Source organism: Rhinolophus hipposideros (genome assembly GCF_964194185.1).
Source record: "Rhinolophus hipposideros genome assembly, contig: SUPER_9_unloc_1, whole genome shotgun sequence".
NCBI lineage: Eukaryota > Metazoa > Chordata > Mammalia > Chiroptera > Rhinolophidae > Rhinolophus > Rhinolophus hipposideros.
Window position 1 is genome coordinate 1 of NW_027669497.1, and position 16,037 is coordinate 16,037.

The 16,037-nt window shown below is 44.3% G+C and overlaps 2 protein-coding genes across 8 annotated transcripts in view; one reads left to right on the plus strand and one right to left on the minus strand.

Moving 5' to 3' along the window:
* Nucleotides 1–3,171: 3,171 nt before the first annotated feature.
* Nucleotides 3,172–7,228, minus strand: LOC308502949 (ras-related protein Rap-2a-like; the record flags this gene model as incomplete). Its single annotated transcript, XM_081080751.1, has 1 exon — nt 3,172–7,228. The coding sequence occupies one exon, from the start codon at nt 7,226–7,228 to the stop codon at nt 6,677–6,679; it is 552 nt and encodes a 183-aa protein (XP_080936877.1). The 3' UTR covers nt 3,172–6,676.
* A 2,622-nt stretch (nt 7,229–9,850) lies between these two features.
* The window catches only part of LOC308502943 (uncharacterized protein), a 90,998-nt gene continuing 84,811 nt past the window's right edge, over nt 9,851–16,037 (plus strand). For 3 of the 7 annotated variants that reach the window (XM_081080742.1, XM_081080745.1, XM_081080740.1), the window contains exons 1-3: nt 9,851–10,265; nt 13,706–13,820; nt 13,983–14,156. In XM_081080742.1, the coding sequence (XP_080936868.1) occupies nt 10,015–10,265; nt 13,706–13,820; nt 13,983–14,156 (540 nt within the window). In that variant the 5' untranslated portion in view covers nt 9,851–10,014. The remainder of the gene's footprint in view (nt 10,266–13,705; nt 13,821–13,982; nt 14,157–16,037) is intronic. The other 4 variants (XM_081080744.1, XM_081080743.1, XM_081080746.1 and 1 more) reach the window with 2 other exon arrangements.

The window sequence follows — 16,037 nt, forward strand, 5'->3', positions numbered from 1 at the left end:
TCAGGTGTACAATTCTGTATTACATCATCTATAAATCCCAGTATGTGTTCACCACCCAGAGTCAGTTCTCCTTCCATCACCATATATTTGATACCCCTTACCCTCATCTCCCTCCCCCCACGCCCCTTACCCTCTGGTAACCACTAAACTATTGTCTGTGTCTATGAGTTTTTGTTTCTCATTTGTTTGTCTTGTTCTTTTGTTGGTTTTGGTTTATATACCACATATCAGTGAAATCATAGGGTTCTCTGCTTTTTCTGTCTGACTTATTTTACTTAGCAATATACTCTCAAGATCCATCCATGTTGTCACAAATGTTCTTATATCATCTTTCCTTAACGCTGAATAGTATTCCATTGTGTATATATACCACAACTTCTTCATCCATTCATCTATCGAAGGACATTTTGGTTGTTTCCATGTCTTGGCCACCGTAAACTAAGCTGCAATGAACATTGGAGCACACGTGTCTTTATGTATAAATGATTTCAAATTCTTTGGGTAGATACCCCGGAGAGGGATTGCTGGGTCATATGGTAATTCTATTTGTAATTTTTTGAGGAACCTCCACACTGCCTTCCATAGCGGCTGCACCAGTCTGGATTCCCATGTTGGTGTCATATTAAGAAGTCATTCAACATAAAGAGAATTAGATTAAAGTAAGAAATGACATGATAATCTTAAAAGATGGATGAAAATTGTATGATAAATTTCAGTATCTATTCGTGATAAAGCATTTCAGCTTACTCAGAGTAGAGAGGATCTTTCGCAACCTGATAGAAACCACTATGAAATACCTCCAGGTAATTATTATACTTGATGTTTCCCATAGAGATGGGAACAAGGCAGTGATCCTGCACTTAGTATGTTTTCCCACGTTTTTCTGGATGTTTTAAACCAATATAATAAGACAAGTAAGAAATAAAGATTATATCAGAAGAAATAAAATGGCTTTTATGTGCCCTTCCCATAGTTGTATAGATATACTACTAAAATCTGCAAGAACTAATAAATGGACATAATCAAGTTACACTATATAAGGTAAGTTTACAAAATCAATTGTATTTTTATGTACTAGAATAACATGGGAAAGGAACTTAAAATTAGTGTTATTCAAAATGCCATAAAAATAAACAATACTTGGAAGTAAATATGCCTAAATCTATAAGATGTTCTTGAGACAAATTAAGGACATAAGTCAATACACACATAGACTATTTTCACAGATGGAAGAATCCACATTGCTAAAATGGCTATTTTCCAAATTGATCTGTAGATTCACCATAAACTCGTCATGATCCCAGAAGGCTTTCTCTCTCTCTGTCTCTCTCTCTTTTTTTTTTTTGGATAAATTGACAGGTGATTCTAAAATGAATATTTAAATCTAAAGAAACTAGAATAGCAAAAACAATTTGGAAAAGAAGAAAAATGTTGGACAACTTACACAACCTAATTTCAAGAATTACTGTACAGCTTTAATAATCAAGGCAGGGTGATATTGGCTTTAGTACAGATAATAAGATCAATGATTAGAAAAAAGCCACACATAAATTGTCAACTGATTCTTTGACAGAGGTGCCAAGTTAATCCAAATTAATTAGGGAAAGGTTAGTCTTTTTACTAATGATGCTGAAAAAACCAGAAAACTATTATGGAAATAAATGAATCTCTTTGCATACTTCCTGACAAACACAAGTTTATGGATCAAATGTAAAATCAAAACTACCGTGTTTCGCCCAAAATTAGACCTAGCCGGACAATCAGCTCTATCGCATGTTTCGGAGCAAAAAATAATATAAGACTGGGTATTATATTATATCACATTATATTATATAAGACCCGGTCTTGTATTACAGTAAAATAAGACCGGGTCTTATATTAATTTTTGCTCCAAGAGATGCATTGCAACTGATTGTCCAGCTAGGTCTTATTTTCAGGGAAAGACGGTGTCTGTCTTGAGAACAACACAGGGATGAATTTTTTTTGTAATCTTGGAATAGGCAACATTTTCTTAGAGAAGACACAGAGAGCTCTAACCAAAAATGGAGAACGAAGGGGAAGAGGAGGAGAAGATGGAGAAGGAGGAGAAAGAGAAGAAAAATGGGATTTCAAAACTTTAAAAACTTTAGTTCATCAAAATACACCTCTAAAAGAATGCATAGCAAAGCCCCAGATTGAAAGAAAATGTAAGTTGAACTTTTACATAATAATGCATATTGGAAATATAATGAAAATAATACTCTATGCAAGCATAACATAAAAATCTGAAAAATACTCTTCATCTAGAGTAAAATATTGTGTCATGTAGAATCGTAACTTGCTAAATTTCAAAGATCGAAAATTTTTGCACTTGGAAACAGCTACGTCCACTACTTAGGAGGTGCATAATGTATAGAAGCACTGCCAAAAACTTGCACTCAGTGCTTGTGACAAAAAGGCCAAAATACTCTCCAGAGCATCAGAAATAGTCTTTCTCTGCTGGAATCCATTTCTGAAAACTCAGAAAAACGCAACAGCTAAAATTGGACTCTTTCCTCTGAAATGGTAGATTAGAAAAATAGTAGATACTTTTTCCACTAGCTGCCAAACTTACGTAGTGATTAAGGAGAAGTGATTATTAGTGCATAGCATTTTAGGTTCAAATGTATATGCAACTTAAAAGCACAAAAACCTAATAGTAGCCTTAACGTGTTATAATGTAAGGGTTTCATCCCAAGAAAGTTGTCAGAGCTATTACTGGTTTTACCTCGATTACCTCGATTTTTACCTCGATTTTTAGCTATAATCTTCCATGATTTATTTCTAATGATTTATATATTTAATTTGTTTCACTTGACGTAAGGATGTTTCTCAGAATGCCTAATGATGTCTTAGTTTAATAATTGTATTATGTCTGTATGATCTGTGCTTCTGGGTGTTGGTAAATTCATTTTTATATTTCCCACTCAGTTTTATAAGGACAAAAAGATGATTAAATACTCAAATATTGGCAAAATAATTGTACAGACAAGTGTGGTGACACTGCCAAAAATGAACAGTCAGTAGTGTGGTTAGTTATGAACTGATTAACTTAATGCAAACTCACCTTTGGAAAGACAACTGAAGGATTTAAGTGACAAATTTAAGGTGGGTTTTTATTTTTTTTAATTTTTTTTATTTATTTATTTTTTTTTCATTAAATAAATTTATTTGTTAAAATAATTTAACTCCAAATACAACTGTTGAATTTGCATTGAGTTATAACTACAATTCATGTTTTAATTGAAACGTCAAAGTTTAACAACTGACATTGTTACAAAACAATAAACTGTTGTTCAATTTTAAATGGTCAGTTGTATTAGAGCTCAACAATTAACTGTGAACTATATTTTTCTCTGGGAAACCCCAAATCAATAATGATAAGTCTGTTTCCAAAACCCACTGCAGTCATTCTTGAAACCCTGATCAAGATTTAATAGATGCACAATGACGCATTAAAAAAAAAATAGACCCTCCCCCATAGTCTTTAACATTTGATTGGCTAAGGAGACAATTAAAGCTTACCCAGAGCTAACACAAGACTACAAAAAACTAAAAAACAAAACAAACAAAAACTCAACACAATAAACAAAATAGCACTTTCATATTCATACACGCACAGACAATATTCCCACTGGACAACTCTTGAAAACAAAGAGCAGACATCCTTAGGCAACATTTCTTTACATAGAAAAGCAGATATCAGTAGTTTTACCACAGAAAAGTGATGGCAACTATAGCGATTAGTCAAGTTCAGTCTTAATTCTATAAACCAAAGGAGAAAATCATCAAAGCACCTTTCAATAGTTTAAGATATTATGTAATACTTTTGATCAGATGCTGGCTTGTTTTGTGTAAGTGGAACAAAATGAAAGGCATCAGTTACCATCACTACCACAGCGTAAAAGAACCAAAATAAAAGCTGCAATATAAAAGAAAAAAAATTTAACAAATGCTGCCTTTGTATAAAAAATAAGACAAAACAAAAACAAAAAAATCCTTAGCATAATAGCTAAAAAAAAAAAGTGGGTCTTTGGATCAAACCATAATATTTTTAAGGCATGTTAGAAAAACTTTCACTTATCTAGTTGCTAGTCTGATCAGGGCATAAAATAAATAGTGACACAAGGTCACAAACTTTTCTCTGTAGCCACTATTTTACTTCATGTGCCAACAAATTTAATCTTGTTCTTAAGCTTTTTATTAACATCTCAACAAACACATTCATTCAAGCTGAGTTATAGTCATACCAGATGAAATACCAACAGTAAGAGCGCACGAGGGTTTCCCCGTTTCTGGATCTTTGATGCTTTGTCACTAAATATGTAGGCTGTGTGGAAACACTGTGATCAGGCAGCCACTAAGTCAGTTATTAGTAACATCTTTACAGTAAAAGCCCACCTTATTGTCTGACACAATCACTTCTAAGTAAAACCCCAATTTGAAGATAATCTTTTCCACCTTACATTTTGCCATACTGTTCATATTATTTTTCTTATCTGCATAGCAATCCATAATGTGAATGTTATTAGATGTTTCTAATAAGTAATTTTAGTTGTGATAAATTGCTATTAAATATGGAATTCTAAAAATCAATCATTCTGAGAAGTGAGAGGCTTTAAAACTCAACCAATTCACTAACAAAATATTTGTTTCAGTAGATAAATCGTATTTCTCGAATCTTTGATTTCTCTACATGCTGAGTCGAATTTTACACAATGAAATTTGTTTCAATAGAACTGGTTAGGGCTTTTGTTCTATAAATGAGGTGCTTATAATTGGGGTATAAGAAAACCTATACTGAAGAATGCAAACATTCACAATTCAAAGACGCTGATCACCATGGCCTGGTTTCCCCCACATAGTCTGTTTTCTTATCTATGAAAAGTCCACCTTTTTCTATCCTCTAAGCTTAATGCCAATTTACTAAACACTTGGGGAGGGGGGGTGTGGGCACCAATGATTTCAATTATGTATAATAAACATTTAAATAATTTATATTCTGCAGTACGGATTTTCAGTATAGGCAATTATCTCCAACTTGTGCCAAATTCTTAGGAACAATAAACACACATGCACACATACAGTCTTCTCTCAGTTACACACATAAGACCAGAGGTTACTTGCACAAGAGTGTGAAACCAACAAAACATGGGGCAGTATGTAGATCACAGGCTCAGTGATATTGCAGTTCAAGGCCAAATTTATCTCCAGAGAATCAGCTCAAGATACTCTCTTTAGCATTTGTAACTCTGAAGTTAGTTAAAAACCCTTCTACACTTGATTGTAAAATGTATGAGTAGGTTTTTCCTGTGCCATTACTCATGCAAATGATAAATACTTCACGGCTATGAAAACCAAAAGTATCAGAGCTTGAGCACCTTTTCAAAACACAATGTTCTCTAGCTTTATTTGCCACTTCAGTAATCAGAGCAAAATTGTTATAAGAAAATCTTAATATAATTCTCCAGGAAAATGAAAGATAAAAGGTTTTTCTGTCCCTTACCTTCCACTCTATAATTTACGTTCTACTTTTAAGCCCAAATTATTTCACATGGTTATTCAATTTTTTTAAATGCCTGCAATAAAGCTCTGCTAGAGCAAACTCGATTTTGAAAGCAGGTTAACCAAGAATCACACCACAACCATAGCCCTTAAAGGCAAGAAGGAATTTGCTGCTTAAACAAACGTAAAAATGCAAGATATTTGTAGTGTCCTGTGAGGTTCTGCAAATGGGAACATGTGGATGCAGCATGGCTTCATTTTCCTTACATGATGGTACTAGTCAGTCTATCAGAACGCTTCTCGTTAGTAAGGCGAGGCAATCTCTTTGCATCCCAGTTGCTCTTCCTTCTTGTTCAGTAAAGTAATCAAGACCATACCTGCTTGGTTAACAGAGGGTGGGTTTGGGGTTGTAATTCGGATCAAACCCTTGTGAGAGCCTCCATTTTCTGTGGCAAAGCAGGTGATTTAACACATTTAAAACCAGATTGTATTTTTACACAACCTGTTCTGACTTATGCTCTACTAAGGATTGATGCATGAATTAGTTCCGTGTCACAAATTAGGATAACATCTACAATTAAGCATCAATTTTGAAAAACAGAAATGTGTCGGCTGAGCAAAGAATCTCTCCCTGTAATGCTGCTGGCAGGTCAGCTGTTATTATGTTACTTGACAGAATACATTGGTTAGAAGCACTATCTCAATGCCTGAAAATTCAGTACTCTCGTAGGAAAATATTTCTCCTTTACTTATTTCTTTTTTAAAGAAGACAAAATATTTTAATTGTAAGTGGTCACAGGAATTCTTCTGGGTTCTCTCTTGTGATTATTTTTAATTTATACAATAGTTGCTTCTGTCAACTCAGGGACCATGCCATCATAGCTTTCAAAGGAGATCACCCTGAAGATCGATTGGCTATGCCTTAAAGTTGCAGGTGCATACAGGAGACTGAGGACAATGGTGAAAACTGTAGTTACTGAACCCAAATGTTACTCAGAGACGTCAACTGACAATCACGGCTGAATTCTGAATAAGGGCAGCTATTTCACTGTAGATCACACCACATGTCCTGCAAACTCCGCAGTCGAGTAGACGGCGTTTGTATCGCCTAGGATATGGGGCAAATCCTGTCCAGGAGAGCCATTTTTGAATGCTATTGTATGTTACATGCGGAACAGCATGGGTCGTCTTTGTCAGGCTGCGCGGCATAGTTCATTTGCCTCACAATTTCTGCAAAGAGTTCATCCACCATTGTTTTACTTTTAGCAGAAGTCTCCATACAGGGGCAGCCCCACTCTTCAGCAAGGGCTCGGCCTTCATTGGATGACACTTCTCTCTCACTTTCCAGGTCCACTTTGTTCCCAACCAAGATGACTGGCACTTTCTCATACCGCTTCACGCGGATGATCCGGTCCCGCATGGGCTTGATGTCCTGGAAGCTCTGCTGGTTGACGAGGCTGTAGACGAGGATGAAGCCCTGGCCGTTCTTGATGTACAGGTCCCGCATGGACGCGAACTGCTCCGTGCCCGCCGTGTCCAGGATCTCCAGCACCGACGACGACGAGTCCACCTCGATCTCCTTGCGGTAGAAGTCCTCGATGGTGGGGTCGTATTTCTCGATGAAGGTGCCGGTCACGAACTGCACGGTCAGGGCGGATTGGCCGACCCCGCCCGAGCCCAGCACCACCACTTTGTACTCGCGCATCGTCCCTCCGCGGCCGCCCGCGACATAGACCTACGCCCGCCGCGCCGAGCTCCCGGACCCTGCCCCGGCGGCCGGCACCGCTGCCTGCCGCGGCCGCCCCCACCTCACAGCCGTCGCGGCCCCCCGGGCGCCGGCGGAAGGAGCGGCGGCCCAAGACATGGACCGATCCCGGCGGCAATGCGCCCCGCGGGGGCCGGCAGGAACTAAGGGCGAGCAGCGAACGCGAGCCGCCCGAGCCGCCCGAGCCCCCCGAGCCGCCCGAGACCCCCGAGCCGCCCGAGCCCCCCGAGCCCCCCGAGCCGCCCGAGCCGGCCGAGCCGCCCGAGCCCCCCGAGCCGCCCGAGCCCCCCGAGCCGGCCGAGACCCCTGAGCCGCCCGAGCCCCCCGAGACCCCCGAGCCCCCCGAGCCCCCCGAGCCGGCCGAGCCCCCCGAGACCCCCGAGCCCCCCGAGACCCCCGAACCGCCCGAGCCCCCCGAGCCGCCCGAGCCCCCCGAGCCCCCCGAGCCGCCCGAGCCCCCCGAGACCCCCGAGCCGCCCGAGCCCCCCGAGCCGCCCGAGCCCCCCGAGCCCCCCGAGCCGCCCGAGCCGCCCGAGCCCCCCGAGCCCCCCGAGCCGCCCGAGCCCCCCGAGCCGCCCGAGCCGCCCGAGCCCCCCGAGCCGCCCGAGCCGCCCGAGCCGCCCGAGACCCCCGAGCCCGCCGAGCCGGCCGAGCCCCCCGAGCCGGCCGAGCCGCCCGAGACCCCCGAGCCGCCCGAGCCCCCCGAGCCGGCCGAGCCGCCCGAGACCCCCGAGCCGCCCGAGCCGGCCGAGCCCCCCGAGCCGGCCGAGCCCCCCGAGCCGCCCGAGCCCCCCGAGCCGCCCGAGCCGCCCGAGCCCCCCGAGCCCCCCGAGCCGCCCGAGCCCCCCGAGCCGCCCGAGCCCCCCGAGACCCCCGAGCCGCCCGAGCCCCCCGAGCCGCCCGAGCCCCCCGAGCCGCCCGAGCCGCCCGAGCCCCCCGAGCCCCCCGAGCCGCCCGAGCCCCCCGAGCCGCCCGAGGCCCCCGAGCCGCCCGAGCCCCCCGAGCCGCCCGAGCCCCCCCGAGCCCCCCCGAGCCGCCCGAGCCGCCCGAGCCGCCCGAGCCCCCCGAGCCCCCCGAGCCGCCCGAGCCCCCCCGAGCCCCCCCGAGCCCCCCGAGCCGCCCGAGCCCCCCGAGCCGCCCGAGCCCCCCGAGCCGCCCGAGCCGCCCGAGCCCCCCGAGCCGCCCGAGCCCCCCGAGCCGCCCGAGCCCCCCGAGCCGCCCGAGCCCCCCCGAGACCCCCGAGCCCCCCGAGACCCCCGAGCCGCCCGAGCCGCCCGAGCCCCCCGAGCCGCCCGAGCCCCCCGAGCCGCCCGAGCCCCCCGAACGGCCCGACCCCCCCGAGCCCCCCGAGCCCCCCGAGCCGCCCGAGCCGCCCGAGCCGCCCGAGCCGCCCGAGCCGCCCGAGCCCCCCGAGCCGCCCGAGCCGCCCGAGCCCCCCGAGCCGCCCGAGCCCCCCGAACGGCCCGACCCCCCCGAGCCCCCCGAGCCGGCCGAGCCCCCCGAGCCCCCCGAGCCGCCCGAGCCGCCCGAGCCCCCCGAGCCGCCCGAGCCCCCCGAGCCGCCCGAGCCGCCCGAGCCCCCCGAGCCGCCCGAGCCGCCCGAGCCGCCCGAGCCCCCCGAGCCGCCCGAGCCCCCCGAGCCGCCCGAGCCGCCCGAGCCCCCCGAGCCGCCCGAGCCGCCCGACCCCCCCGAGCCCCCCGAGCCCCCCGAGCCGCCCGAGCCCCCCGAGCCCCCCGAGCCGCCCGAGCCCCCCGAGCCGCCCGAGCCGCCCGAGCCCCCCGAGCCCCCCGAGCCGCCCGAGCCCCCCGAGCCGCGGGCCCGCAGTGCTGCCCGCCAGCCTCCTAAGGTGGCTTTTTAAAAAGGTGTCTGAAAATCAAACCGGCTATAATAATACTGGTCCAGTTGTCACAAATTGACAAGTGAATATAATACCAACTAAAGAAAGGATTGGAAATGTGGATCTTTTCTGGCCATTCTAGACTGAATAAATCGGTGAAATCCTGAGGCAAAACAGCAAATTTCCTTTCTTTCTTAACATATATACTGAAAAGAGAAAGAGATTTCTAGTTTCACAGGCCTTATTCAAAAAGCAGATAAGTACAAAGTATACTCCAATTTTTAAAGAAGATTTTTGGGTCTAAGGTGATAGATATTGAGGTTGAAAATAAAACGTTTCAAAATACAAGAGTTTTCTCTGGGAAATCAAGCTTTTAAATGCTTTTGTGTTTTATACATCGAAATTAATACATTTCAGTTTTAGGGTACATAAAGTTTTTTTTTTCTTCTCTCATTTATGGTTTTTGCTTCCCCCAAGTTCTCTGCCTGTTACATACCTGTTTTCTTAATTCAGGAAATGAAATTTCGTATTTCATTTTGCTCAGACGACCCAGCAGAAGCCTGGGCCAGCGCCCACCGAGGTCCGAATGGAACTCAGCGCTGCCCACAGGCCACCTCTGAAGCTTGAGGCGCCTGGGCCTTGCACGTGGGCTCCGGGTGCCCTTGACCTTGGCCCCGGGGCTCTGTGCGCACGCGCAGCCCTCGGCCTCTGCCCCGTGCACCGTTGCTTGGTGACGGCCGTTCTGGGCGGAGAGATTCCAAACCGCCTTGCTGTCCTGCGGGGATACTGTGGCGACTGGAGTTGGCTGCTCTAGAGGCTACTGTTGGCTGGGCGCGGAGAAAACAGGCGTGAGAAGTGCGGAGGAGGTTCTGAAGCCCGTGGCTTGGCCATGAAGAAGTGTTTTGGCTCTGGGCTTCAGAAGGTCAGGTCCCGCTTGGGTTTCCGAAGGAGACCCCAGAGCGATGGTGGTGGCTGGCAGCCTGAGACCGGAGGTGGGGTCACCTCGGAGTCCGGGTACTGCAACCAAGGCAGAGATCGCATACAAATCTACAGAGCTGCCGCCAGGGGCAACGTATCAGAAGTGCAGAGGCTGCTCTCGCTCCATCCAGAGAGACTGGATGACAGAGACCTGCAGAAGAGGTGAGCGGGCCTGGGGGGCCGCAGGGCACGGGCCGGAGGCGGCGGGGGCCTGGGAGAGGGGCCTGGGAGGGGCGGTACGCTGGTGGGGCCCTTACCCCGGGGGCAGGGCCCAGGCCGCCGTGGTGAGCACCAGGACAAACTCTCAAGGTCCCGTCACTCATAATTCCCCTTACAAAGCACTTTACTGACAATTTTAAACAAATTCAACTAAATATCAGTAATAGAAATGAAAAGAAGTATAGCATTTGAAAAAGAAGCATTTTACTTTTGATGTGCACAGTTTTAGACCATGTTGTTAAACACTACAGAAAAGTGCGTAATGAGAAAACTGATTCCCATAATAGAGCGACTTGTGGGCTAAAAAAATCAGCTAAAACCCAGTATCCGTTTTACATCAGTGTCCACCCATGTATGTATGGTGTTTATTGAGGGGCCTTAGAAGGGAAGCTTCCAGTGGAAGATGGCTGTGGTCTGTCTAGGAAGACTCGTTTTCTCACCGCGTGTGCTCTTCCTCTAGTTATCAGTTTTCCACAAGCCAACTAAACTCTCAGGGTTTTAAAAGTTTTGGGTTGCACATGGTGTCTCTTTGATTGTAGTGATAAAATTAAGAATCATTCTGCATAGTAGACGAAGATTTGCCCTTCTAGGTGTCAACGGGTGCTCTATTGCCACCATTTCTTTACTAAGAGCTGAAAAGAGAGATAAATGATTGGAATATAGCAGAAAATGCCCAAACACCCTAATATATGCAGGATGTTAGAGCTTCATAGTGATGACATTTCGCGTTAGTAGAAAATATGAATTACTCATGAATGATGGAGAAATACCTGTTAAGTATTTGGAGAAAATTTGTTAGATTTTCATGTCACAAAAATAAGTTCCAGATGTACTGTAGATTAAAAATTATAAATATACAAAATGAGGAAGGTACCAGAAGAAAACAGAAATGCCTATTTATACAATTTTTTATGTTGGCGAAGACTTCAAAAAAACCAAGAGTTCAGAAGGTTGGTTGAGCAATATAAGAAATCAATAGTCTCTGTATATCAGAAAATAATACTAACAAAATAAAAGAAAAGGTACTTGCAAATTATGTACAGCATACACATATCAGGGAAAAGTGTATCTTTGTTTTATAGAGAAGTGTCTGAAATCAACAGAAAAAAGCGCTCGAATTTTGAATTGGACCAAGTTCTTTCTGTGTATCTATAAGTGACCAATATTTAGTGCCCCAGGTAAAAAAAAAAAAAGGAATTAAAGTTGAAAGAGAAATGAAAACTTCTTTTCCATCCTCAAAGGTTGAGAAGATGAGGAGTCATGGTACTTGTACTTCTGCTTCAAATTAAAGTTGCTTCAGACTTTTCAAAGTTTGGTGACTTTTCATTTTGGTGATAAGTACCACATTTAAAAATGTATATTCCCTTTACTCATCAATTCCAAGTGCTAAAATGTTTTTATGAAATAATTATATAAATCACATACAATTTGCTTTTCTCAGCACTGCTTACAATATCAATGTATTGTGAAAAACTCACATCAACACATTTCGTAAATAAATTGCAGTGCATCTGTAGGATGGAATTACCTGAGACCGCTGAAGGTGGTATGGATAATACATACATGTTTACATGCAAAGATGTACTTTGGTAGATTGGAAAAGGAGAAAGAATTCCTTTGATTATACACACACACAGACTACGATGTTATTTTAGCCAAAAATATGTGCAAACTTGATTACTGAGTATTTGTACAGTGACATTTTCTTTTTTAAAAAGTCTGATCTCTACACTGAACATATACAGAAATTCTAGTAACAGTTTATTATTAATAAAGTAGTCCCAGGTAATATTTCATTATTCCCAGGAATATGAATCTTGTACAGATTAAAACAATTTCTCACTTCTATTTTCAATTTTTTTTTTTTAAAGATTGGTATTTTCTGGCAACTTTTAGCCTCTTCAGAAGTAAAGGCAGTCTTTTTATCTGTGCCGGTAGAAGTTCATGTATCTATATTTCTGTACACACTTATTTTTTTATTATATAGAGCTTCATTACCTATAACATTAAGTGATTTTTGATTCATCATTTTGGTTCTGTCTTTATGGAAATCAAAAATAGCACATATAAGTGATTATTACTATTGCAGAAGTACTGCTTTACTATAAACATTTTGTTTAAAAACATTGAACTCTCCAGCTGTAGTTATCCCTTCTTTCAATCCATTTATTCATCAAATATACACTGAATAACTGTTATACACTGAATAACTGTTACGGAGCAGACACAGTCTACTCGGGACTCTCAGAATCTATCTCTCAGGCCCTCTTCATCCTTAAAAACTTTATGTTGCCCAGTAGGAGCGAAATGAAAAATTGTAAATGGACGTAATAGTACCTAATCTCCATTGAAGCTTTTCCTCCCTCGTTTCAAATAAAAGGATTTCTACAGTTAGGACATTGTGAACAGTAACCAAACTTGCTGTTTACCTAGTGTACAATAGTATTAAATATGAGTATCGATCACTGGAAATCGTCCGATTTTCATATAATCTATGACTCGAAACAGACAATGAAAGGAGCCATCCTTAGTCACTTGAATGCTGAGTCTCCTTTGGCTTCAAGTTTCTTGAAAATCAAAACAAGAATTACTTTGTGATTTTAGTCCTCTTTCCCCATGATGCCCTTAAGAATGAACATTTATTTAGATGCCAATTTATGACGAGAACTGCGGAAGGTCTGGTGTGTTTCCATTATTTCACTTCACGTCAGGGTGGTAAGATGCCGGTTCTTGTAAATACCAGTAAGAAATTATTTAAATGCTGCCAACTATACTTTCAAGGCACTCTGAATTGTACATTGCCTTCCAGAGTCAGAGGTGTTAAAATATGAGAAAAGAAGCATCTTAGAATCACTGAAATACAGTGTTCTTTCTTAATCCTTAAAACATAGCTGCAAAGTAGGTGGAATGATATCATTTTACTTAATTGAAATGTTGTCTTGTAAAGTAGTAGTGATGGTAATAATTCTGATAATATTACCAGTTACTGAGCTGTGTGTTTTGTGCTAGGAACCTAAGTAAACACTTTACATAGATTCCCATGTGAGCCCACAACAGTGTTAACTACTGTTTTTATCCCCACTTTGTTGATGAGGAAATGGAGGCACACAAAGGCTAAGGGACAGCTAATAAGTGGTCGAATTAAATTAGGATCAAACCGAGTTGAGCTGATTCCCCAGGGCATGCTCTCTGTAGTCACATAGGCTGCTCTGTCCTTAGTGTGGCGAGTAACCAGAACTCGTGAATATTGTACTTTGTGCAGAAGAAAACTCCATGTTGGTTCTGAAGGCATTGGAGTGGCGCGTCATGTTTACAATTGCGTGCAGAGCTGCATGTTTGAGACAGTGCCCTGTAATGTCCTAAATGTCCTCTCACCCTCATAGGACTGCTCTCCATTTGGCCTGCACCTTTGGCCATTCGGAAGTGGTGACTCTTCTAGCAGAGAAAAAATGCCAGATGAATTTCGGTGACAACAAAAACAAGACAGCTCTAATAAAGGTATGTGGTAGCCAGCTCTGTCAACAGGAGATGGATTTTATTTTAGTATTTAGAATAAAAATGAATTTATCTCAATTAACTATAACTAATTGTGGAAACTTGTGGAATGCTTACTTTGAATTCCCATAATTTACCGTTTATTTAATGACGTAATCCTGACAGGCCGTGGAGAGCCAGGAAGAGGAGTGTGCAACAATCCTACTACAACATGGAGCGGATCCACATGTGAAGGACGATTGTGACAACACGGCTCTCCACTACGCGGCCATAGGGCAAAACACCGCGATAGTTGAACAGCTGCTGCAACATCAGGCAGATATGGAAGCAACCAATGAGGTATAGATCCACAGACTGTATTTACACAATATTTGTTATACGTGTGTTTCAGTCACAAGCATTTTATTTCTAGTCGACATATACTGCATGCTGTACATCGCTCCCTGTCGCCATAGAAACAAGTCCAAAGCCAAGTCAGGAAGGGGAAATGAGGTGGCCACAGAAAGGGCCCAGCTCTGTCCTGTAACAGTCCTGTTACTGCGTGGGAGTGGGTGGCAGGCTCAGAGCCCACCAAGGACTGACGACCCGGGGGGAGGGAAGTATGTGGGGGTGGCTGCTGCAGGGCAGGGCCTAGGAGATGGGTGAGCCTGGGTCCCGCCAGGGAGCTGGGGGGTGCAGGTAGGGAGGGGAAGCAGCAGGACACAGGCCCTGAGCACCCCGGGCCTCGGGGATTCTGAAGATCGGGGCAGGAGGGCCAGCACGTTTGGACATCCAGCAAGGGCATCGGCCTGTGCTCCTAGCCACTCTGCCAGCCACGGCCCCCCTTGGGGTCTCCACCTCGGAGTGGGGCTCCTGCTCAGGCTGGCGGAGGTGCTGGGCGGGTTTTAGGTGTACAGAGGGAGCAGGTGATGGGGACGCGTTCACCCTTTTTGTTCTTGGACATACATCACCGCTCGCCACTGCAACCCCAGCAGGAATGCCCTTGGTTGACAGAGGAAGGGTCAATTTTACACCTTTGGAAGCTCAAGTGTTCCCTGAATGCAAACAGTTGGAACTTAATTTTCTAAAATTTTACTTTACGTGATGATACCTCTAAAGTAGCAGTAGAGGGCACAGCTCTCTTTTATGCACTTATGATAAATTACTTGTGAAAACAACACTTGTAACAGGCAACACTTCCTTTTTTAAGTGTTTTTTCACGTCCGAGTTGTTTTCCAATTAATGCAAAACAATGCAGGAAAGCAAAATTTGCCTTTGAAATCGGCTTTACCTTAAAACTCAAACAAACAAAAGCATTTTACAATATCATAGTAATCTTCCCGCTGTTGACAAATTGCTATTTATAAACAAATGATTTATATAAAGCTATTTAGTTTTCATTGGCTAAAGCCTAAGAGGTAAAAAGGAAAGGGAAAGGAAATAACTATCAGAAATATGCAGGGCAATTTGGAAATTTGGCTATTGAGGGGAAATAACAAGAAGAGGTTTTTCAAAACCTCATGGACACAGACAGCAGTTCAATATTTGCCAGAGGGTAAAGGCGGGAGGGGTGATAGATGAGGAAAAAGGGGTCAAACATAATGGTGGTGGAAGGAGAACTGACTCTGGTGGTGAGCACACAATGCGATATACAGATGCTGTATCATAGAAATGACACTTGCAACCAACGTGATTTTACTAATCAATGTCACCCCAATAAGTTTAATTAATAAACAGAGGTTTTTTTATTTTTGTTTTCCTTCAGTTTATATGCTTAGTCAAGGTCCTCTTCAGTTTTGGGGGATAATAATCCTTAGTTTGGGAGAGAGAGTTAGTGAGTTTTAAATTCCCCTAAGACCACATCTAGGAAGGCTCCGAATCCACCAGATTACAGTGAACAGGTGGCAATTAAGTGGGAAAGGAAGGAAAGACAGATAATTAAGTGACATATCATCTGTTCTGGCAGAAAGAGCCACCTAGGTAAGAGTCTAAACTCTGCTGTGAAATGTAGACTGTCCCATGAGAAGTAAGGAGTTTAGCAGTAATGAAATCAAGTTGCATTTTAATTGTTAATCCCGTTTCCACTCCTACCCAGGAAATTAAGTGTGGTTTTCATAAGTGACATGTCTCTTCCACTTTTATTTGGCCTAATCCTCAATATCAGAGGAAATTGGTGACATAGGCGAGAGAAGAGGAGACTGAAGTGATCGTCTACTGGACTAGTTCTTGGCTAGAATTATG